The 21080-nt window shown below is 39.8% G+C and overlaps 2 protein-coding genes across 3 annotated transcripts in view; one reads left to right on the top strand and one right to left on the bottom strand.

The window, feature by feature from the left end:
- The window catches only part of rnf150a (ring finger protein 150a), a 109344-nt gene that overhangs the window by 41869 nt on the left and 46395 nt on the right, over positions 1–21080 (top strand). The window lies entirely within an intron of this gene.
- The window catches only part of znf330 (zinc finger protein 330), a 20462-nt gene continuing 147 nt past the window's right edge, over positions 766–21080 (bottom strand). Inside the window, exons 2-10 of the mRNA XM_061881068.1 lie at positions 16350–16484; positions 16240–16259; positions 11105–11175; positions 10943–11019; positions 3627–3753; positions 3454–3558; positions 3250–3296; positions 1217–1334; positions 766–1124 (exon numbers count right to left, since the gene is read on the bottom strand). Of these exons, the coding sequence (XP_061737052.1) occupies positions 868–1124; positions 1217–1334; positions 3250–3296; positions 3454–3558; positions 3627–3753; positions 10943–11019; positions 11105–11175; positions 16240–16259; positions 16350–16469 (942 nt within the window). The 5' untranslated portion in view covers positions 16470–16484 and the 3' untranslated portion in view covers positions 766–867. The remainder of the gene's footprint in view (positions 1125–1216; positions 1335–3249; positions 3297–3453; positions 3559–3626; positions 3754–10942; positions 11020–11104; positions 11176–16239; positions 16260–16349; positions 16485–21080) is intronic.

The following is a 21080-nucleotide window of genomic DNA, read 5'->3' as shown; positions in this document are numbered from 1 at the left end:
TGTTTTTATTTAATTTAATATGCTATTGATATGTTTTAATTATTATTACTTGAAACTAGATTTTGCATGTCACTATAAAGTTATATAAGCCTTGCTTGGTCAATATTCAATGCAAAACCTGTTTGAGTCCCTATTGAAGGGTTAATTTGTTCAACCTTGGCCCGCGGCTTTGTTCAGTTTTAAATTTTGGCCCGCTCTGTATTTGAGTTTGACACCCCTGTTCTACAGCTTTGTGATATATCAGATTATAGGTGGGTTTATTTTGTACCCTTCGCGTTCATATTTCACTGTTCGTTGCATTTTTGTTGCGTTTCTCTTGATGTAAAATTTGTCGATCGAAAGGGGGTGTAAAGTTCATATTTTGTCAATATTCAGTGTTTTATCCTTCATAGAAAAAATAAAAATTCCATTACGTTTTTTAAGGCGGCCTGTCATAACGTTTTTAGCATTCAATTAAATTTGTATTGGTGTCCCTAAAAATAGATATACTGGCCCGCTGACACATTTTTTTCTGTAAATGTGCCCCCCCCCCGAGTCAAAATAATTGAGGCCGGCTCTTTAAGCTCATGGAGAGAATGCCAAGAGTGTGCACTGCAGTAATCAGAGCTGATTGATTGTGAAATTGGAATGTTTGCCACCATTCCTTCCAATGTGTTGTGGCACAAACCATCTGGGGCGCCACAAGCAGCTTTTAGTCACATGACTGTATCAAGCACTCAAAAGTGGCTGCACACGAGTACAACAACAATTCCTGACCATGTTGGATACTTGGCTAAATCTTTTTATTCAGTTGTTGCCGTGTTTGGTAACAGTTTCACACGTGACATTTGAAAGTGGAGTTGATAAAGAAAAATGCCACCTGTCACGTCAGGCAACATTTCCCTCCAATTTAAGAGAAGCAATTCCTTCTTTGGCCTCATCCTCTTCTTCTTCGTCGTCATCTTCCTCCTCTTCATCTTCATCATCATCTTCCTCATAGTCGTCGTCGTCGTCGTCGTAGTCGTCAGCTTGGCGTCCTCCGCCTCCTGACGCCAGATTCTTCCAGTATGCGTCGTAGCCTGATGCGCCGTCGTCATCGTCATCCTCGTCAGCGCCAGCTTGGCGTCCGAATTTCAACGTGCGAGCTGCGGCGGTGGGTAAAAAAAACGAGCAGAGCGTGGGCATGTGACTCATTATACACGGTAACGCGGTGGTTAAGAGGGTCGGGCTCACTCACTGGACATGCTTAGGTCTTTGGTCTCTTGTGTCTCGTGGCCACACTTTGGACACGGCGGCGCCTTGCCCTTCTCCTGTTTGAAGACCTTACTCTTGGCGTGGTCCTCGCAGTAACAGGACTGAGGAGGGGACAGGAGCGCAAGTCAAGTTTGGAGCGCCGGAAATTGTACTCAAGTAAGAGTACTGTTACTTTAGTATTACTCAAGTAAAAGTAAGGAGTAGTCACCCAAATATTTACTTGAGTCAAAGTGAAGTGAATTATATTTATATAGCGCTTTTCTCTAGTGACTCAAAGCGCTTTACATAGTGAAACCCAATATCTAAGTTACATTCAAACCAGTGTGGGTGGCACTGGGAGCAGGTGGGTAAAGTGTCTTGCCCAAGGACACAATGGCAGTGACTAGGATGGCGGAAGCGGGAATCGAACCTGCAACCCTCAAATTGCTGGCACGGGCGCTCTACCAACCGAGCTATGCCGCCCCAGTAAAACTAAAAAGTATGTTGTGAGAAAACTACTCAAGTACTGAGTAACTGATGAATAACCCGTTCATTTAATGACGGCAACAAGTAATGCACAAAAACATAAAAATAGCAATGAACAAATTCAGAGCCAGGAATATCTCTTAAGCAACTAAAACATTACATGTATTAAATAATGAATGATTGAACGGTTTATTTTGAGCCATGCAAACAAAACAAGAGACTCTTGTTTTCTTTAAATTAAGGGATAATTTGTTTATATCTAACCATGTTTTTAATTTTGCAACTTCATTATTTAGGGTGGATACAAAATTTGTATAATTATCGTTAGAATAGAAAATATTAGTGTCGTCTGCGAATATGACTAATTTTAATACATTTGATACTGTAAATATGTCATTGATATATAAGTTAAATAACTTTGGACCAAGAACGGATCACTGTGGAACCCCACAAGCAATGTCCAAATGCCCAGATGTAAACACGCCCATCCTCACAAACTGCTGTCGTTGTGTTAAATAGCTCCTTATCCAAGTCAAAGCTACTCCCCTTATTCCATATCTGTATCCTTTTTTCAGTAGTATTTGATGATTAATGGTGTCAAATGCTTTACTCAGATCCATGTCAATTCCAGCTGCATATTTCTTACTATCTAAGCTATTGGTTATCTCTTCTACTGCATCAATTATTGCCATAGATGTTGACCTTGCTGTCCTAAAACCGTATTGACTTTCATTAATTATCTTATGTTTGTATATACATTTCTCTAATACATAAACATAATACATAAAATATATTTGGTTTTACACTTTATTGAAAAAAAATGTGCAAATAAATTTTACCTTTGCAACCTCATTATACTATTGGCTAAGTTTTATATTCATAAATGTAAGTTTCTCATTAACTGACCTGTTTTTTGTGCCTTTTAAAAAAGATTTAGAACTCTACATTAAAACACTCTACCTCCAACAACCAAAAAGCTGTGAAAACGATGATGCTAACCCTAACCCTAAAAATATCGAGACATTAAAAAAAGGCCATATCGCCCGGCCCTATGCTGATGGTTATGTTGCAGTTGTTAAAAAATTTAAAAAGCAGATACCATAAACATCAAAATGCCAAATATCACGCCGATAATTGGTCAATGTTTTTGTTGACATTGCACCGGTGAACGGTATTCAACCAAGAGCCACAATGCCCGGACAACTCTGCGACTTGCCCTGCTTTGTGTTCTATTTCAGCTCCTTCATCATTAGGGTGTTGTTTTGTTATCATGTTTTTGCACCAAGTCCTTTGTTTGGATTGGTATTTGGCAAGGTCTGTTTGACCCAAATGCAGCTTTGTCTTTTATCAGACACACTTCCAAAATGCTTGGGTTTGTCTTTTTTCACCTTGGTCAGCCTGGCACGTATGACCAAACCAGACTTGCAGGTGCTTGCCTCCCCAAGCCGACCGCATCAATGTCAATGCTTGAATGCATGTTTGAAAAGCACTTTTTTTTGGCAGCGTGTGCAAAGGTATTTCAGTCACGGGTAAGCGGAGCTGTCGCCTTACCTTACAGCGCAGGCATGAATGTTGGCCCAGTCTGTTGCAGGAAACACCTACAATGACACATGAAAACAAATGACTGCAGGGTGCACGCTCACATTTTTTACAAAAAAAGTTGCAAGTTTTACTGTGTGATGCCCACACATAAAAGACACACTTTCACCGTGTTTAACCAAACCGCCTCAATCATTTGACTGCGCGGTGACTCACATTTGAAGGTTTCTGCCTGAAGGATTTGGCAGCTTGCCTGGTGCTCGAACTGATCATCCTCGCACAGGAAGTTTTGACAGAAGGAACACCGGAAAATACGCCCGCCTGTTTCGGAAAGGGGGCAGTGTGAGAGCAGTGGAAGGGAGCCGGGTTGGTGGGAGGTCCTTACCCACCGTGGTCCCACACTCCGCGTTCACACTCGATGCAGTCAGCCTCAGACAGGGGACACACGCAGGCGTGAGTGCTCAAACATTTTCTGCTGTGGCACACCCAGGCTTCACAGAAGTCACACACCGCCCCCTAGTGGGTAGGCAAAAACACATTTCCAGTAAGACCATTGTGCTTGGTTAGCAGTGGGGTAAAAAGTTAAAGTACCAATGATTGTCACACACACACTAGGTGTGGTGAAATTTGTCCTCTGCATTTGACCCACCCCCTTGTTCACCCCCTGGGAGGTGAGGGGAGCAGTGAGCAGCAGCGGTGCCGTGCCCGGGAATCATTTATGTTGATTTAACCCCCAATTCCAACCCTTGATGGTGAGTGCCAAGCAGGGAGGTAATGGCTCCCATTTTTATAGTCTTTGGTATAACTCGGCCGGGATTTGAACTCACGACCTACCGATCTAGGCCACTGAGGCCATGTCCACACTAAGTCGTTTAACCCCTTAAAAAAATAATTATTAAGCCTAAGCCCCGTTTCAGCAGCACTAAACTGTCGTTTAAAGGGGAACATTATCACAATTTCAAAAGGGTTAAAAACAATAAAAATCAGTTCCCAGTGGCTTGTTGTATTTTTTGGAATTTTTTTTCTAAATTTTACCTGTCTCGGAATATCCCTAAATAAAGCTTTAAAGTGCCTTATTTTCGCTATCTTCGAAACCACTATCCATTTCCCTGTGACGTCATACAGTGCTGCCAATGTAAACAAACAATGGGAATACCACAGCAAGATATAGCGACATTAGCCCGGATTCAAACTCGGATTTCAGCGATTTAAGCGATTCAACAGATTACGCATGTATTGAAACAGATGGTTGGAGCATGAAAGTATTGAAGAAGAAACTGAAGCTATTGAGCGAATAGCTATTGACGCTATTCATAGCCATAGCATGGCCGAATAGCTGCGTTAGCATCGCCGGTAAAATGTGCGGACCAAACGATCAGGACTTCGGCATCTTGTGACACTGGAGCAACTTAAATCCGTCGATTGGTAAGTGTTTGTTTCGCATTAAATGTGGGTGGAAGGAAACGTAATATAGTTGCAAATGCATCTGCAGGTTATCCATACATCTCTGTGCCATGTCTGCTTTAGCACCGCCGGTAAATAGCATGTTAGCATCGATTAGCGTAGCATGTTAGCATCGATTAGCTGGCAGTCAACATCAACAAAACTCACCTTTGTGATTTCGTTGACTATCGTTGCAAATGCATCTGCAGGTTATCCATACATCTCTGTGCCATGTCTGTCTTAGCATCGCCGGTAAAATGTGGAGACACTCTGGTACATTCAATGGGGGTCTGGCGGCAGACACTTTGGCATCTTCGGGCCAGTGGTGCAACTTGAATCCCTCCCTGTTAGTGTTGTTACACCCTCCGACAACACACCGACGAGGCATGATATCTCCAAAGTTCCAAAAAATAGTCGAAAAAACGGAAAATAACAGAGCTGTGACCCGGTGTTTGTAATGTGTTGAAAATGAAAATGGCGGCTGTATTACCTAGGAGACGTCACATTCTGACGTCATTGCCTCCAGCGCGATAAACAGAAAGGCATTTAATTCGCCAAAATTCACCCATTTAGAGTTCGGAAATCGGTTAAAAAAATAGATGGTCTTTTTTCTGCACCATCAAGGTATATATTGACGCTTGCATAGGTTTGGTGATAATGTTCCCCTTTAAGGCAGTGTTTTTCAACCTTTTGTGGACCAAGGCACATTTTTTGCCACCAGCAGAAATCATTAAAAAAACGAAACTCAGTTGACAGTAAAAAGTTGTCGAAATAGTTGGATATGACTTTAAAGCATGACCAAGCATGCATCAATATAGTTCTTGTCTCAAAGTAGGTGTACTGTCACCACCTGTCACATCACACACTGACTTATTTGGACTTTTTTACCGTTTTCCTGTGTAGTGTTTTAGTTCTTGTCTTGCGCTCCTATTTTGGTGGCTTTTTCTCTTTTTTTGGTATTTTCCTGTAGCATTTTCTTGTTTTCCTTTGAGCGATATTTCCCATATCTACTTTGTTTTAGCAATCAAGAATATTTCAGTCGTTTTCATCCTATCTTTGTGGGGACATTGTTGATTGTCATGTCATGTTCGGGATGTACATCGTCTTTGCTGTCGTCCAGCATTTTCTGTTTTTGTATACTTTGCAGCCAGTTTAGTTTTAGTTTCGTTCTGCATATCCTTCCCTAAGCTCCAATGCCTTTTCTTTAAGGGCACTCACCTTTTGTTTATTTACCGTATTTCCTTGAATTGCCGCCGGGACGCTAATTAATTTAAAACCTCTTCTCACTCCGGCGCTTACCAAAGGCATGCGGTAAAAGTAAGCATGCGCTAATTATTTTAAAACCTCTTCTCACTCTGGCACTTACCAAAGGCATGCAGTAAAACTTTGAGTGTGATGTAAGCTTGGACCTTAGATCCTACTGAATAGCTCTTAATCTTCTGCCTTTTATGCGATTTTAAATTACCGGTATTGAAATCAGCCTCCTCCGTTTTGAAAATGATGACAGGGGAAGTGTCACTCGTGACGTCACGAGTTTGACCAGGTGGTAATACTAAGCATGCGCTAATTATTTTGTGAAGCGAGTTTGACCCGGCAGTAATTCAAGGCAGGCGCATACTATATGCCCTGCGGCAATTCAAGGAAATACGGTATTTCTTGTCTTGCGCTCCTATTTTAGTGGCTTTTTCTCTTTTTTTGGTATTTTCCTGTAGCAGTGTCATGTCTTCCTTTGAGCAATACTTCCCATATCTACTTTGTTTTAGCAATCGAGAATATTTCAGTTGTTTTTATCCTTCTTTGTGGGGACATTGTTGATTGTCATGTCACGTTCGGACGTACATTGTGGACGCCGTCTTTGCTCCACAGTAAGTCTTTGCTGTCGTCCAGCAGTCTGTTTTTGTTTACTTTGTAGCCAGTTCAGTTTTAGTTTCCTTCTGCATTGGCTTTCCCTAAGCTTCAATGCCTTTTCTTAGGAGCACTTAGCGTTTGTTTTATTTTTGGTTTAAGCATTTGATATCTTTTTACCTTCACACTGCCTCCTGTTGTTTCCGACATTTACAAAGCAATTAGGTACCGGCTGCCACCGACTGATATGGAAGAGTAGAGTATTACAGGGTTACTCTGCCCAGCTCTAGACGCAGACACTCAACAACACATCATTTCTAGACTATAATTACTGGTTTGCAAAAAATGTTTTTAACCCAAAGACGTGAAATTAGATCATCTCCCACGGCACACCAGACTATCTCACAGCACACTAGTGTGCCGCGGCACAGTGGTTGAAAAACAGTGGTTTAAGTTCCCCCTCCTCGGACAAATTTCTTGTATTTCTTGAATCTCCGGCACTTAGCTTTGGATGGACTCATTGATTGTTTACAAAAGAGTTCGGAGAGGAAGTGACGCCAGAAAGACCACGCCCACACAGGAAGTGACGCCAGAAAGACCGCGCTCCACACAGGAAGAAGAGACACCACCAAATAACGCGCCATAGTCAGCTTCATAACAAAGATGGAGGCGGATCTTCCAGTCATGCCCGTGTTGCTCCTTCTTGTACATGTACAGGCACTTTTGGAAATCACAAATCAATACTTTAAGAGAAGGCAACGGGCGATTGCGGCTATTTCGGATAAAACACTTCTCAGACGACAAGGACTTTCAAATGTCCGGGTCAGCTGCGAGTCTATTTACCGAAAAACTTTGTCTCTTCTTCACGTGGATGTGATACAGCCAGTGTGTGATTACAAATATTGCTTGATGGGTGTGACTGTGAAATGGCCAGGCAGCGTGCATGATGCCCGCATCTTCGCTAACTCCCTGAAGAAACCATCCCCTACTGTCCCAAACAACTGCTGGAAGATGAAGATCCGCGCCCCGTTTTTCTTTTGGGTGACCCAGCTTATCCCCTGACGCCATATCTCACGAAAAAATACCCCAATCGCGAAGTCGACCCAAAACAACTATACTTTGGGTATTCTGTGTCTAAATCAGGGGTCACCAACATTTTTGAAACCAAAAGCTACTTCTTGGGTACTGATTAATGCAAAGGGCTACCAGTTTGATACACACTTAAAAAACTTGCCAGAAATAGCCAATTTGCCCAATTTACCTTTTGAGATATATATATATATATATATATATATATATATATATATATATATATATATATATATATATGTATGTAGGTGTGGGAAAAATCACAAGACTACTTCGTCTCTACTGAACTGTTTCATGAGGGGTTCCCTCAATCATCAGGAGATGAAAATCTCCTGATGATTGAGGGAACCCCTCATGAAACAGTTATGTAGAGACGAAGTAGTCTTGTGATTTTTCCCACACCTACATATTGCGCTCTACCACGGTATCGAGCACTATTCTCTGGATAATCCAATCAAGATATATATATATATTTAAAAAATGGGTATTTCTGTCTGTCATCCCGTCGTACATTTTTTTTCATTTTACGGAAGGTTTTTTTGTAGGGAATAAATGATGAAAAAAACACTTAATTGAATGGTTTAAAAGAGGAGAAAACAGAAAAAAAATGAAAATTAAATTTTGAAACATAGTTTATTTTCTATTTCGAATCTTTAAAATTCAAAATTCAACCAAAAAAAAAGAGGGAAAAACTAGCTAATTCGAATCTTTTTGAAAAAATTTAAAAAATATATTTATGGTACATCATTGGTAATTTTTCCTGATTAAGATTAATTTTACAATTTTGATGAGATGTTTTAAATAGGATAAAATCCAATCTGCATTTTGTTAGAATATATAACAAATTGGACTAAGCTATATTTCTAACAAAGACAAATCATTATTTCTTCAAGATTTTCCAGAACAAAAATTTTAAAAGAAATTCAAAACTTTGAAATAGGATTTAAATTTGATTCTTAAGATTTTCTAGATTTGCCAGAATATTTTTTTTGAATTTTAATAATAAGTTTGAAGAAATATTTCATACATATTCTTTGTCGAAAAAACAGAAGCTAAAAGGAAGAATTAAATTAAAATGTATTTATTATTCTTTACAATAAAATTATAAAAAATACTTGAACATTGATTTAAATTGTCAGGAAAGAAGAGGAAGGAATTTAAAAGGTAAAAAGGTATATGTGTTTAAAAATCCTAAAATCATTTTTAAGGTTGTATTTTTTCTCTAAAATTGTCTTTCTGAAAGTTATAAGAAGCAAAGTAAAAAAAATATTATTAAAACAAGTGAAGACCAAGTCTTTAAAATATTTTCTTGGCTTTTCAAATTCTATTTGAGTTTTGTTTCTCTTAGAATTAAAAATGTCGAGCAAAGCAAGACCATCTTGCTGGTAAATAAATATAATTTAAAAAATAGAGGCAGCTCACTGGTAAGTGCTGCTATTTGAGCTATTTTTAGAACAGGCCAGCAGGCCACTCATCTGGTCCTCATGGGCTACCTGGTGCCCGCGGGCACCGCGCTGGTGACCCCTGGTCTAAATTAATTGTTGCAAAATGGTCTTTATCGCATTGTCTACTTTCACATGTCTAATAAAGATTTGATTAATTTATGATGGCTCAGGTGTGATTGACTACAATAGGGCCCCACAGCACACTGGATTCTAGTTCATTGAAATACCACAACTAGAGATGTCCGATAAAAATGCTTTAAATGTAATATCAAAAATTATCGGTATCGGTTTCAAAAAGTAAAATGTATGACTTTTTAAAATGCCGCTGTACAGAGTGATACATTGCAACATGTTCTTGTTACATTTCACCTGTTGGCTCTTTTATAACACTTTTTATGTTTTTTTGTTTTTTCAAAGTATTTTTACAATGTGCCGCGGGACCGTTAAAAAATGACTTGTGGACCGCAAATGGCCCCCGTGCCGCACTTTAGACACTGCTGCTTTAGTGCAACAAAAAAAAGATTTGGTGGCACCATAGACAAAACTTGGTGAATGGCGAGAATTGAAAAACACACTGGCGACCAAGTCATGGACTGCGTTAACAGAACGTGACGTAGGGGGCTACGCCTCTCCAAATTGGCCGCATCTTGTGTGTACTGTACTCTACCAAAATGGCAGCACCCTAAGGCTTTCAGTGACACACAAAATGAATGAATGAATGAAGCTTTAGTACACAGACATGGTTCGCACACATTTGGCGCAATCTAAATGCTCATAAACCAAAAATGTGCAAAGAGAAGGGTTCGTAAACCGAGGTTCCACTGTATTATTTTTGTGCCGCAGGTTGGTAGTTAAAGTACCAATAATTGTCACACATACACACAAGGTGTGGCAAAATTTGTTGTTCCTCTCAGTCAATTAGAAGAAGAGGGCGAGACAACTCGTGAATAACATGTCCACCACTATTTTCCTTAAATTTAGTGAAATTCCAAACCGCATGACCCCAGCTTTTACTGTACTTAAAATATTGTTTGAATAATACATATTGGTATGTCCTCCGGGATCTTCAGCTCTCACTGGATCGGTTCGCAGCCGAGTGTGAAGCGACCGGAATGAGAATCAGCACCTCCAAGTCCGAGTCCATGGTTCTCGCCCGGAAAAGGGTGGAATGCCATCTCCGGTTTGGGGAGGAGACCCTGCCCCAAGTGGAGGAGTTCAAGTACCTAGGAGTCTTGTTCACGAGTGAGGGAAGAGTGGATCGTGAGATCGACAGGCGGATCGGTGCGGCGTCTTCAGTAATGCGGACGTTGTACCGATCCGTTGTGGTAAAGAAGGAGCTGAGCCGGAAGGCAAAGCTCTCAATTTACCGGTCGATCTACGTTCCCATCCTCACCTATGGTCATGAGCTTTGGGTCATGACCGAAAGGATAAGATCACGGGGGCAAGCGGCCGAAATGAGTTTCCTCCGCCGTGTGGCGGGTCTCTCCCTTAGAGATAGGGTGAGAAGCTCTGCCATCCGGGAGGAACTCAAAGTAAAGCCGCTGCTCCTTCACATCGAGAGGAGCCAGATGAGGTGGTTCAGGCATCTGGTCAGGATGCCACCCGAACGCCTCCCTAGGGAGGTGTTTAGGGCACGTCCAACCGGTAGGAGGCCACGGGGAAGACCCAGGACACGTTGGGAAGACTATGTCTCCCGGCTGGCCTGGGAACGCCTCGGGATCCCCCGGGAAGAGCTAGACGAAGTGGCTGGGGAGAGGGAAGTCTGGGTTTCCCTGCTTAGGCTGTTGCCCCCGCGGCCTGACCTCAGATAAGCGGAAGATGATGGATGGATGGATAGTATGTCCTCCTATTGTGCTGGTGTTCCGAATAGACGTACAACTTACCACCATGCCCATTCCAGTGCTGTGGATCCCGGGGTGCTTGACGACACAGTCCGAAGTCTTCATGCACTTGGTTTTCCCTTGTAACAAACACACAGACATCATTCCAGGCGTCACATATAATAATTTGTTTTTGCGAAATCTAGTAGTAGTTGGCTCACTCACCACACTGTGCACACGTAGGAAGTTTCTGCACAGAGCTGCAGAAGTAGCAGAAAGCTCTGTTTTTCTGCTTTCTAGCAGGAAGCGTAGAAAAAGAAATGATTGGTTTGTTAGCTTTTGGGCTGCGTTCAAACTTGTCAGGATTGTTGGAGTGAACACGATCATGATGGGCGATATGGCCTAAAATCTATATTGAGATTTATATTGCCATATATTATTTAGTATATACAGGACTGTCTCAGTGCCAAAACCAGCAGTAACTGGTGTACTGACCATGGCATTACTGTCCTCCAATAGGCCTGCCGACTCCCCTGACCTGAACCCCATAGAGCAGTGGTTCTCAACCTTTTTTCAGTGATGTACCCCCTGTGAACATTTTTTTAATTCAAGTACTCCCTAATCAGAGCAAAGCATTTTTGGTTGAAAAAAAAATGGTAAAGAAGCAAAAATACAGCACTATGTCATCAGTTTCTGATTTATTAAATTGTATAACAGTGCAAAATATTGCTCATTTGTTGTGGTATTTCTTGATCTATTTGGGGAAAAAGATGTACAAATAACTAAAAACTTGTTGAAAAATAAACAAGTGATTCAATTATAAATAAAGATTTCTACACATAGAAGTAATCATCAACTTAAAGTGCCCTCTTTGGGGATTGTAATAGAGATCCATCTGGATCCATCAACTTAATTGTAAACATTTCTTCACAAAAAAAGAAATCTTTAACATCAATATTTATGGAACATGTCCACAAAAAAATCTAGCTGTCAACACTGAATATTGCATTGTTGCATTTCTGTTCACAGTTTGTGAACTTACATTCATATTTTGTTGAAGTATTTTTTCAATAAATATATTTATAAAAGATTTTTGAATTGTTGCTATTTTTAGAATATTTTTTAAAAATCTCATGTACCCCTTGGCATACCTTCAAGTACCCCCAGGGGTATGCGTACCCCCATTTGAGAACCACTGCCATAGAGAATTTGTGGGGTATTGTGAAGAAGAAGCTGAAAGACACCAGACCCAATAATGCAAATGAGCTAAAGGCCGCTATTGAAGCATCCTGGGCATCCATAACATGCCACAATGCCACAGGCTGATTGCCTCCATGTCACGCCGCATTGATGCAGTAATCCGTGGAAAAGGGTTCCCAACCAAGTCCTGAGTGCATTAATTGACATTTTCAAATGTTTGATTTTGTTTTGCTGTTTCTAAAAAATCTCTTTTTTTTACTAAGTCTGAGTAAATATTCTAATTTTTTTTATATAGGATTTTAGTGTTTTCTTAAGCTGTATGCCATAATCAGCAATATTAAAATAATAAAAGGCTGGCAATAATTCAGTTGATGTGTAATGAATTCAGAATGTATGACATTTTCATGTTTTTAGTTGCATTACAGAAAATAAAGGACTTCATCACAATATTCAAATTTTCTGAGGCAGTCCTGTAAATGATCATAAAAGAGGTAATTACAAAGGCTCCTAATTTAGCTGATGACATTTGCGGTCACACATTTCATAATTTCCGGTTGTATTATTTTCTCAAACTTTTATTAATCTACTTGTTGATTTACTGTTAATATCTGGTTGTTTTCTATTGTAACATGTAATTAGTATTCTGTTGTTTGTATACTTTATATTAGTTTTGGACTATGCTACAAATTTGGTTCAATACCAAGTAGTTACAGAGGCGGTATCGGTCATACTGTACCAATGTTCATACTTAAAATGCTGTAAATTACTGAATTATTTTATTTTTATCACAAGTATAGTCAGACAAAAACACAGAATGGCTGTGTAACAATATCAATAGCATTAAAAGGATGTCTTACTATTTGTTCTGATTTAAAGCTTTGTTGGCCACATGTGTGGACAGCACCTTTTAGCTCTTGTTTCCAAAATTGTGTACACTACTGACTTGTGGTCTTATGGCCACTTATGTGGACACTTATACTGCCATCTGGTGGTGTCGGAAGAGTATAAAATACAATGAAATTTGGAAAAAAAAGTGTAAAAATAAGAATTAGCATGTCACTAAATATGAAATACACGTTTGTTACTTATGGACTAAGTACATCATATCAAAGGATGATTCTTAGTTTTTATTCTAATTAGGGACCAATAAGCAAAAAATAAATGAAAAAAGCATGTAAACAAACAGCTTGGGCCTTAAGAGGTTAAATCATTTGGTCCCATTGGTGCTTATGGATGATTTAGGGTAGGGGTCTTAAGACACGCGGCCTGTGGGCCAATTGCGGCCCGTGACACGTTATTTTGTGGCCCCCACCTTAATATGAAAGTTTAATGTTAGTACAGCCCGTGAGTTTTATATGAATGGTGCTTGACAGCGTTGTGTTTGGGTCCAAAATGGCTCTTTCAACATTCTGGGTGGCCTACCCCTGCGTTAGTGGAAAAGCGGCAAATGAGTGAACGCGACAGAGACGTTGCCATGGAGACGAGGTCTTTCTAACATGCCTGGCTGCAGTCACACTGTGACACCTGTCCATCAGTAATAACAGTTTCCGATAACCTTAGCCAATTCAAACCGTTATGTTTTTTTTTTATTGTTTAATTTGCTTTGCCTCACACGATGAACACTACATATATTTCTATATGACGCCGGATAACACTCCGGGAGCTGTCACTTTTTTGCGTTCGCTACCCCGGTACTTTCCCGGTACTTTCCCGGCTATTACCCGCCGACCGCCGTGTTGCTGTATGGAGGAAAAGCGGAACGACACACATTGCGGAAATAACATTATTCTCCGTGCGTAGGCTAAATACAAATATATTCCACAACCCCAAACATGTCTTTTCAAAGCCTGCAATGAAGAGAAGGGTTAGTGATGAGCAAAGACATTTCCAGGAAAAGCGGGAGATGTAATATTTCTTTGTTGAGCTCATCGGCACCCCGACGTGTCTTATTTGCACAGAGAAAGTTGCGGTGCACAAGGGAAACAATTTGAAACGTCATTATACAACTAGACATGCTGAGGAGTATGCAAAATTTTTTTTTTTTTTCTTGCGGCCCAGACTTTGCATCCAGTGGCCCCCAGGTGAAGTGAGTTTGAGACCCCTGCTTTAGGGTGAAAGCATAATAGTGCTATCATGCTAAATCCTCTTCTACAACTTGTAGATTATCTTCCTTACATTCAGGCTCAATAGATTAACTTTCTGAATCATAATTTGTCCCGAAGTAGTCGTCATTGTCTCTCATTAAGTCTGCCGTGATTAATAGTGTAGATATTGTTGAAGGAAATGGCGAACGTTGTGATGAGTCTATGAAAATAATACGCCGCCGTATGTTTAAAATGAGCAAAATAGAGTATTAGATGTTAATATGAATGTTCCTGTTACATTACTTATATACTTGTGTGTATATTAAATGTTAATGAAGGTTTTTGAATGTTTTTAAAGCGCTTAGTAGGCGGACTAAAGCAACTCCTATTGACTTTTGCTGGCGTTCACGATTTGGAATGCATGAAAAATAGAACAACGTGGATTGTGAACGATACACAAAATTCTACATAAAGTACGGTTCCACTTTAAGTTGAAGCGTGAATACAGTAGTTAAACATACTGATACATTTTCAACAAAAGGTTGCGTTAGACATTGCAGTTTGGTGTAGTAATCAGAAACACTCTCCTTAGAGCACAACTCCTTATGTCATTTATATCCTCTTAAGTTACATCATGGGTAGTAAAAATGATGTCATAATACAAAGTCCTACGATATGATATTTTGGAGTGTCGCAGGCGACGTACACGTCACATACACAATCCAATCACGACCAGACTTTATGAATATCCTAGATCAGGGGTCACCAACCTTTTTGAAAGCAAGAGCTACTTCTTGGGTACTGATTAATACGAAGGGCTACCAGTTTGATACACACTTAAATAAATAGCCAGAAATAGCCAATTTGCTCAATTTACCTTTAATAAATAAATATATATATTAAAAAATGGGTATTTCTGTCTGTCATTCCGTTGTACATTTTATTTCCTTTTACGGAAGGTTTTTTGCCGAGAATAAATGATGAGAAAAACACTTAATTGAACGGTTTAAAAGAAGAGAAAACAGGAAAAAAATTAAAATAAAATTTTGAAACACAGTTTATCTTCAATTTCGACTCTTTGAAATTAAAAATTCAACCGAAAAAAATGAATAGAAAAACTAACTAATTCGAATAAAAAAAGAATTTACAAAACATCATTAGTAATTCTTCCTGATTAACATTAATTTTAGAATTTTGATTACATGTTTTAAAGAGATTAAAATCCAATCTACACTTTATTAGAATATATAACAAATTGCACCAAGCTATATTTCTAAAAAAGACAAATCATTATTTCTTCTAGATTTTCCAGAACAAACATTTTAAAAGAAATTCAAAAGACTTTGAAATAAGATTTAAATTTGATTCTACAGATTTTCTAGATTTGTCAGAATATTTTTTTTTTATTTTAATCACAAGTTTGAAAAAATGTTTTACAAATATTCTTCGTCGAAAAAACAGAAGCTTAAATGAAGAATTAAATTAAAATGTATTTATTATTCTTTACAATAATAATAATAAAAAAAAATACTTAAACATTGATTTAAATTGTCAGGAAAGAAGAAGAAGGAATTTAAAAGGTAAAAAGGTATATGTGTTTAAAAATCCTAAAATTATTTTTAAGGTTGTATATTTTCTCTAAAATTGTCTTTCTGAAAGTTATAAGAAGCAAAGTAAAAAAATAAATCAATTTATTTAAACAAGTGAAGATCAAGTCTTTAAAATATTTTCTTGGATTTTCAAATTCTATTTGAGTTTTGTCTCTCTTAGAATTAAAAATGTCGAGCAAAGCGAGACCAGCTTGCTAGTAAATAAATACAATTTAAAAAATAGAGGCAGCTCACTAGTAAGTGCTGCTATTTTTAGAACAGGCCAGCGGGTGACTCATCTGGTCCTTACGGGCTACCTGGTGCCTGCGGGCACCGCGTTGGTGACCCCTGGTCTAGGTGATTTGGTCTGTGTGAACGGTAAGTCATCCCACTAAAGTGACCAAGTATCTTTTTGGAAGACGGGCAGTACAGACCAGAGTACTGCCCTTCGTCCGGCCTGATAGTCCCACTTAATGTAGTGACTTACCTCTGACATTTATCACAATCCTAGAAAGCAGAGAGAAATAAACCATGTTTTAGAAACGATGACATTGTGAGATTGTTTAGGATCGTGTTTTAGCCACAATGGCCTCTCACCATGTTAAAGTTGCAGGGGTGTTTCGCCAAATCGACCTGATCCCGGTTGGCTCGGCTCTGTTTCTCTCGCTCCTTTCGACTTTCCGCCTTTTTCCTGGCACCGGTCTTCTTCTTGGGCATTTTGGCTCCAGCAGGCTGAAAAAAATCAAAATATAATTTTGACAGCAGTTTTTTTGTTTTAGTTAGTCTTATGACGAAAATGTATTTGAGTTTTGGTCTAATTTTAGTCATCTAAATTGATTTACTTTAGGTCCAACATTTTAGTCAGCTAAAATTACAGTAAATTTCCATCTATCCATCCATCCATTTTGAATTGAAATATTTATTTCAAACCTGCACAGTACAACTAAACAGTTTTTTGGTTTTTTTTTACATGTTGGCAAAGATATTTATGTAAGGCTTGAAAAGGGGTTGGATGAAGCAGCTGCTTATAATAGCCCAACCCCTCTCACTCATTCCACATTTAACATAAACAATATAACACAAGAACAAAACTCTATAAACAAAACAAGAAAAACTCCTGTACACTAACAATACCATGAGACAAGACGAGACAAAAACACACACACACACACACACACACACACACACACGGGCCCAAACACTCCCCAACCATACACCTCTCTCCCATGGCTCTGTGCTGAGGGCATCACTCTTTCCTCCTCATACTTCTTCAGTACTTCTTTTTTAAACAGTGTTTTAAATTGAATCATGCTAGAACACGTTTTTAACTCCTCCCCTAAGTTGTTCCACAGAGTGACTTCACGCACTGAAATGCACATTGATTTTAAAGTGCTTCTAAATTTAGGCAAATATAATTTGTTGTTTCCTCTTAAACGGTAACTATGGTGATCATCTCTGTCATGGAATAGGTTCTGTATATTGGATGGTAAAGAGTTTTGGGATGCCCTAAACATCATTTGAGCAGTTTTAAAGTTGATCACATGGTTCAGTTTAAGTCCATAACTTGTGGATTTGATTGATGTCTGTAGTGAACATTGGACACAATCCTGATGGCCTTTTTCTGCACAGTGACTAAAGGCTGTAGATGTGATTTATAACAATTTCCCCAGACTTCAACACAATAGTTTAAATATGACATGATAAATGAATGATATAATAACAGCAGAGCATTGGTGTTCAATAAATGACATGATCTCCTCATCATTCCAACACATTTAGCAACTTTTTTCCTCGGGTAACTTATATGAGGTTTCCATGAGATATTTTCATCTATTACTACTCCTAAGAAAGAATTTTGATGAACATATTCTATTGGCTTCACGGTGGCAGAGGGGTTAGTGCGTCTGCCTCACAATACGAAGTTCCTGCAGTCCTGTGTTCAAATGCAGGCTTGGGATCTTTCTGTGTGGAGTTTGCATGTTCTCCCCGTGAATGCGTGGGTTCCCTCCGGGTACTCCGGCTTCCTCCCACTTCCAAAGACATGCACCTGGGGATAGGTTGATTGGCAACACTAAATTGGCCCTAGTGTGTGAATGTTGTCTGTCTATCTGTGTTGGCCCTGCGATGAGGTGGCAACTTGTCCAGGGTGTACCCCGCCTTCCGCCCGATTGTAGCTGAGATAGGCGCCAGCGCCCCCCTGCGACCCCAAAAGGGAATAAGCGGTAGAAGATGGATGGATATTCTATTGGTGTATCATCAATAACAATCCTCATCGGTATATTACTTTTGCGATTGCTAAAGAGCATTATTTTGGTCTTCTTTAAATTCAGAGACAATTTGTTCGTATTAAACCAAGTTTTTAACTTGATCATCTCCTCAGTTACAGAAGTCAGAAGTTGCTTCACGTGGTCACCTGCACATGTAATTGTTGTATCATCGGCAAAGAGGATGAACTTCAGCAGCGTTGATACTTTACATATTTCGTTAATATATATTATAAATAGTGTGGGTCCCAGTATGGAGCTCTGAGGAACTCCACAGGTTAAGTTCATGAGTGTAGATTGATGTTGGTCCATCTGAACAATCTGCTGTCTCTCATTTAAGTAGCTCTCCAGCCATTTCCCTGCTAATCCCCTTATGCCATAGTTTTCCAGTTTATTTACCAAAATAATTACCGCTTGTCCCTCTCGGGGTCGCGGGGGTCCCTCAGGCGGAAGTCGGGGTACACCCTGGACAAGTTAGTCAACAAAAATATAAAGTATCAAAGATAAGGCCTCTTTAAAGTTTGCTTGAAAGCCCCTTTACACAATGTGTCCGTCATTTCCTCATGTGTCATGTCTTTTTATTTTTTCGGACTATAATGTGCAAAATTGTCATATGTGTATACGTATATACAGGAGGTTTTGGCTCAAAATCGCACGATACATGGCCCCATTCATTCTTTCCTTAACACGGATCAATCATCCTGTCCCCTTAGCAGAAAAACAGCCCCAAAGCATGATGTTTCCACCCCCATGCTTCACAGTAGGTTTGGTGTTCTTGGGATGCGACTCAGTATTCTTCTTCCTCCAAACACGAGGAGTTGAGTTTATACCAAAATGGATACATGGATGATACAGCAGTGGATTGGGAGAATGTCATGTGGTCAGATGAAACCAAAATAGAACTTTTTGGTATAAACTCAACTCGTGGTGTTTGGAGGAAGAAGAATACTGACTTATTTGGACTTTTGGTGGCTTTTTCTCTCTTGCAGCAGATTGGGGCGGTATAGCTCGGTTGGCAGAGCGGCCGCGCGTGCAACTTGAGGGTTGCAGGTTCGATCCCCGCTTCCGCCATCCTAGTCACTGCCGTTGTGTCCTTGGGCAAGACACTTTACCCACCTGCCTTCAGTGCCACCCACACTGCTTTAAATGTAAAAAATAGATATTGGGTTTCACTATGTAAAGCGCTTTGAGTCACTAGAGAAAAAGCGCTATATAAATATAATTCACTTCACAGTGTCATGTCTTCCTTTGAGCGCTTAACTTTAAAATAGATGGATGGATGGAATATTTCAATAGTTTTTAATCTTCTTTGTAGGAACATTGTCGATTGTCATGTTCGGACGTACATTGTGGACGCCGTCTTTGCTCCACAGTAAGTCCTTGCTGTCGTCCAGCATTGTTTTTGTTGACTTTGCAGCCAGTTGAGTTTTAGTTTTGTTCTGCATGGCCTTCCCTAAGCTTCAATGTCTTTTCTTAGGGGCACTCACCTTTGGTTTATTTTTGGTTTAAGCATTAGTCACCTTTTTACCTGCACACAGCCTCCCACTGTTCCCGACATCTACAAAGCAATTAGCTACCTGCTGCCACCTACTGATATGGAAGATTATTACACGGTTACTCTGCCGAGCGCTACACAGCACCCACGCTCAGCAACAACACATCATTTGCAGACTATAATTACTGGATTGTAAAAATAATTTTTAACCCAAATACCGTATTTCCTTGAATTACCGCAGGGCATATAGTATATGCGCCTGCCTTGAATTACTGCCGGGTCAAACTCGCTTCGCAAAATAATTAGCGCATGCTTAGTATTACCACCTGGTCAAACTCGTGACGTCACGAGTGACACTTCCCCTGTCATCATTTTCAAAATGGAGGAGGCTGATTTCAATACCGGTAATTTGAAATCGCACAAAGGGAAGAAGATTAAGAGCTATTCAATGGGATTTAAGGTCCAAGCTTACATCACAATCAAATTTTTACTGCATTCCTTTGGTAGGTGCCGGAGTGAGAAGAAGTTTTAAAATAATTACCGCATGCTTACTTTTAACGCATGCCTTTGGTAAAGTGCAGGAGTGAGAAGAGGTTTTAAATTAATTAGCGCATGCTTACTTTTAATGCATGCCTTTGGTAAAGTGCAGGAGTGAGAAGAGGTTTTCAATTAATTAGCGCCCCGGCGGCAATTCAAGGTGAAATTAGATAATCCCCACGGCACACCAGACTGTATTTCACGGTACACCAGTGTCCCGCGGCACAGTGGTTGGAAAAACCTTGATCTAAATGGATAATTCACGACAAAAAAAGCTAGTGATTGTTGTAGTTTAACAATTCATAGCGTCCTTAATATTTGGCCTATGACAATGGTTCAAGTACTTCCAAAGACATGCACCTGGGGATAGGTTGATTGGAAACACTAAATTGGCCCTAGTGTGTGAATGTTGTCTATTTGTACTGGCCCTGCGATGATGTGGCGACTTGTCCAGGGTGTACATCGCCTTCTGCCCGATTGTAGCTGAGATAAGCACCAGCGCCCCTCGCGACCCCAAAAGGGAATAAGCGGTAAAAAATGGATGGATGGATGGAACCTTTGGAAAATATTTCTTTGCGACATTGCATTTGACATTTTTTAAACACGTCACCCATCCATCCATCCATCCATTTCTTCCCACTTTGTCCCTTTGGGGTCGCTGGTGCCTATCTCAGCTACAATCGGGTGGAAGGCGGGGTACACCCTGGACAAGTCGCCACCTAATCACAGGGCCAACACAGATAGACAACATTCACACACTAGGGCCAATTTAGTGTTGCCAATCAACATATCCCCAGGTGGATATGTAACAGTAGCAATAATATTTGCCGTTAAACGAGCTAATATTAAAGGATGTTCTCTTTGAGAAGAAACAAGGCACAAAAAGGGAGAACTTTGTAGCAGCCTGGCTAGAGCTAACTAGCGGCTACTCGCTAGCACGGCAGTAAGTTCCATGCTATAAAGTGAATCAACAATTGTCGTTGTCGATCAGTAGCCGTGTAGTTCATTTAATTGTCAGAACTGTTACAATTA

The sequence above is a fragment of the Nerophis ophidion genome, linkage group LG20 (assembly GCF_033978795.1).
Source record: "Nerophis ophidion isolate RoL-2023_Sa linkage group LG20, RoL_Noph_v1.0, whole genome shotgun sequence".
In the NCBI taxonomy this organism is placed as follows: Eukaryota; Metazoa; Chordata; class Actinopteri; order Syngnathiformes; family Syngnathidae; genus Nerophis; species Nerophis ophidion.
The sequence above is the reverse complement of the archived record's forward strand: the minus strand, read 5'-3'. Positions and strand labels throughout refer to the sequence as shown.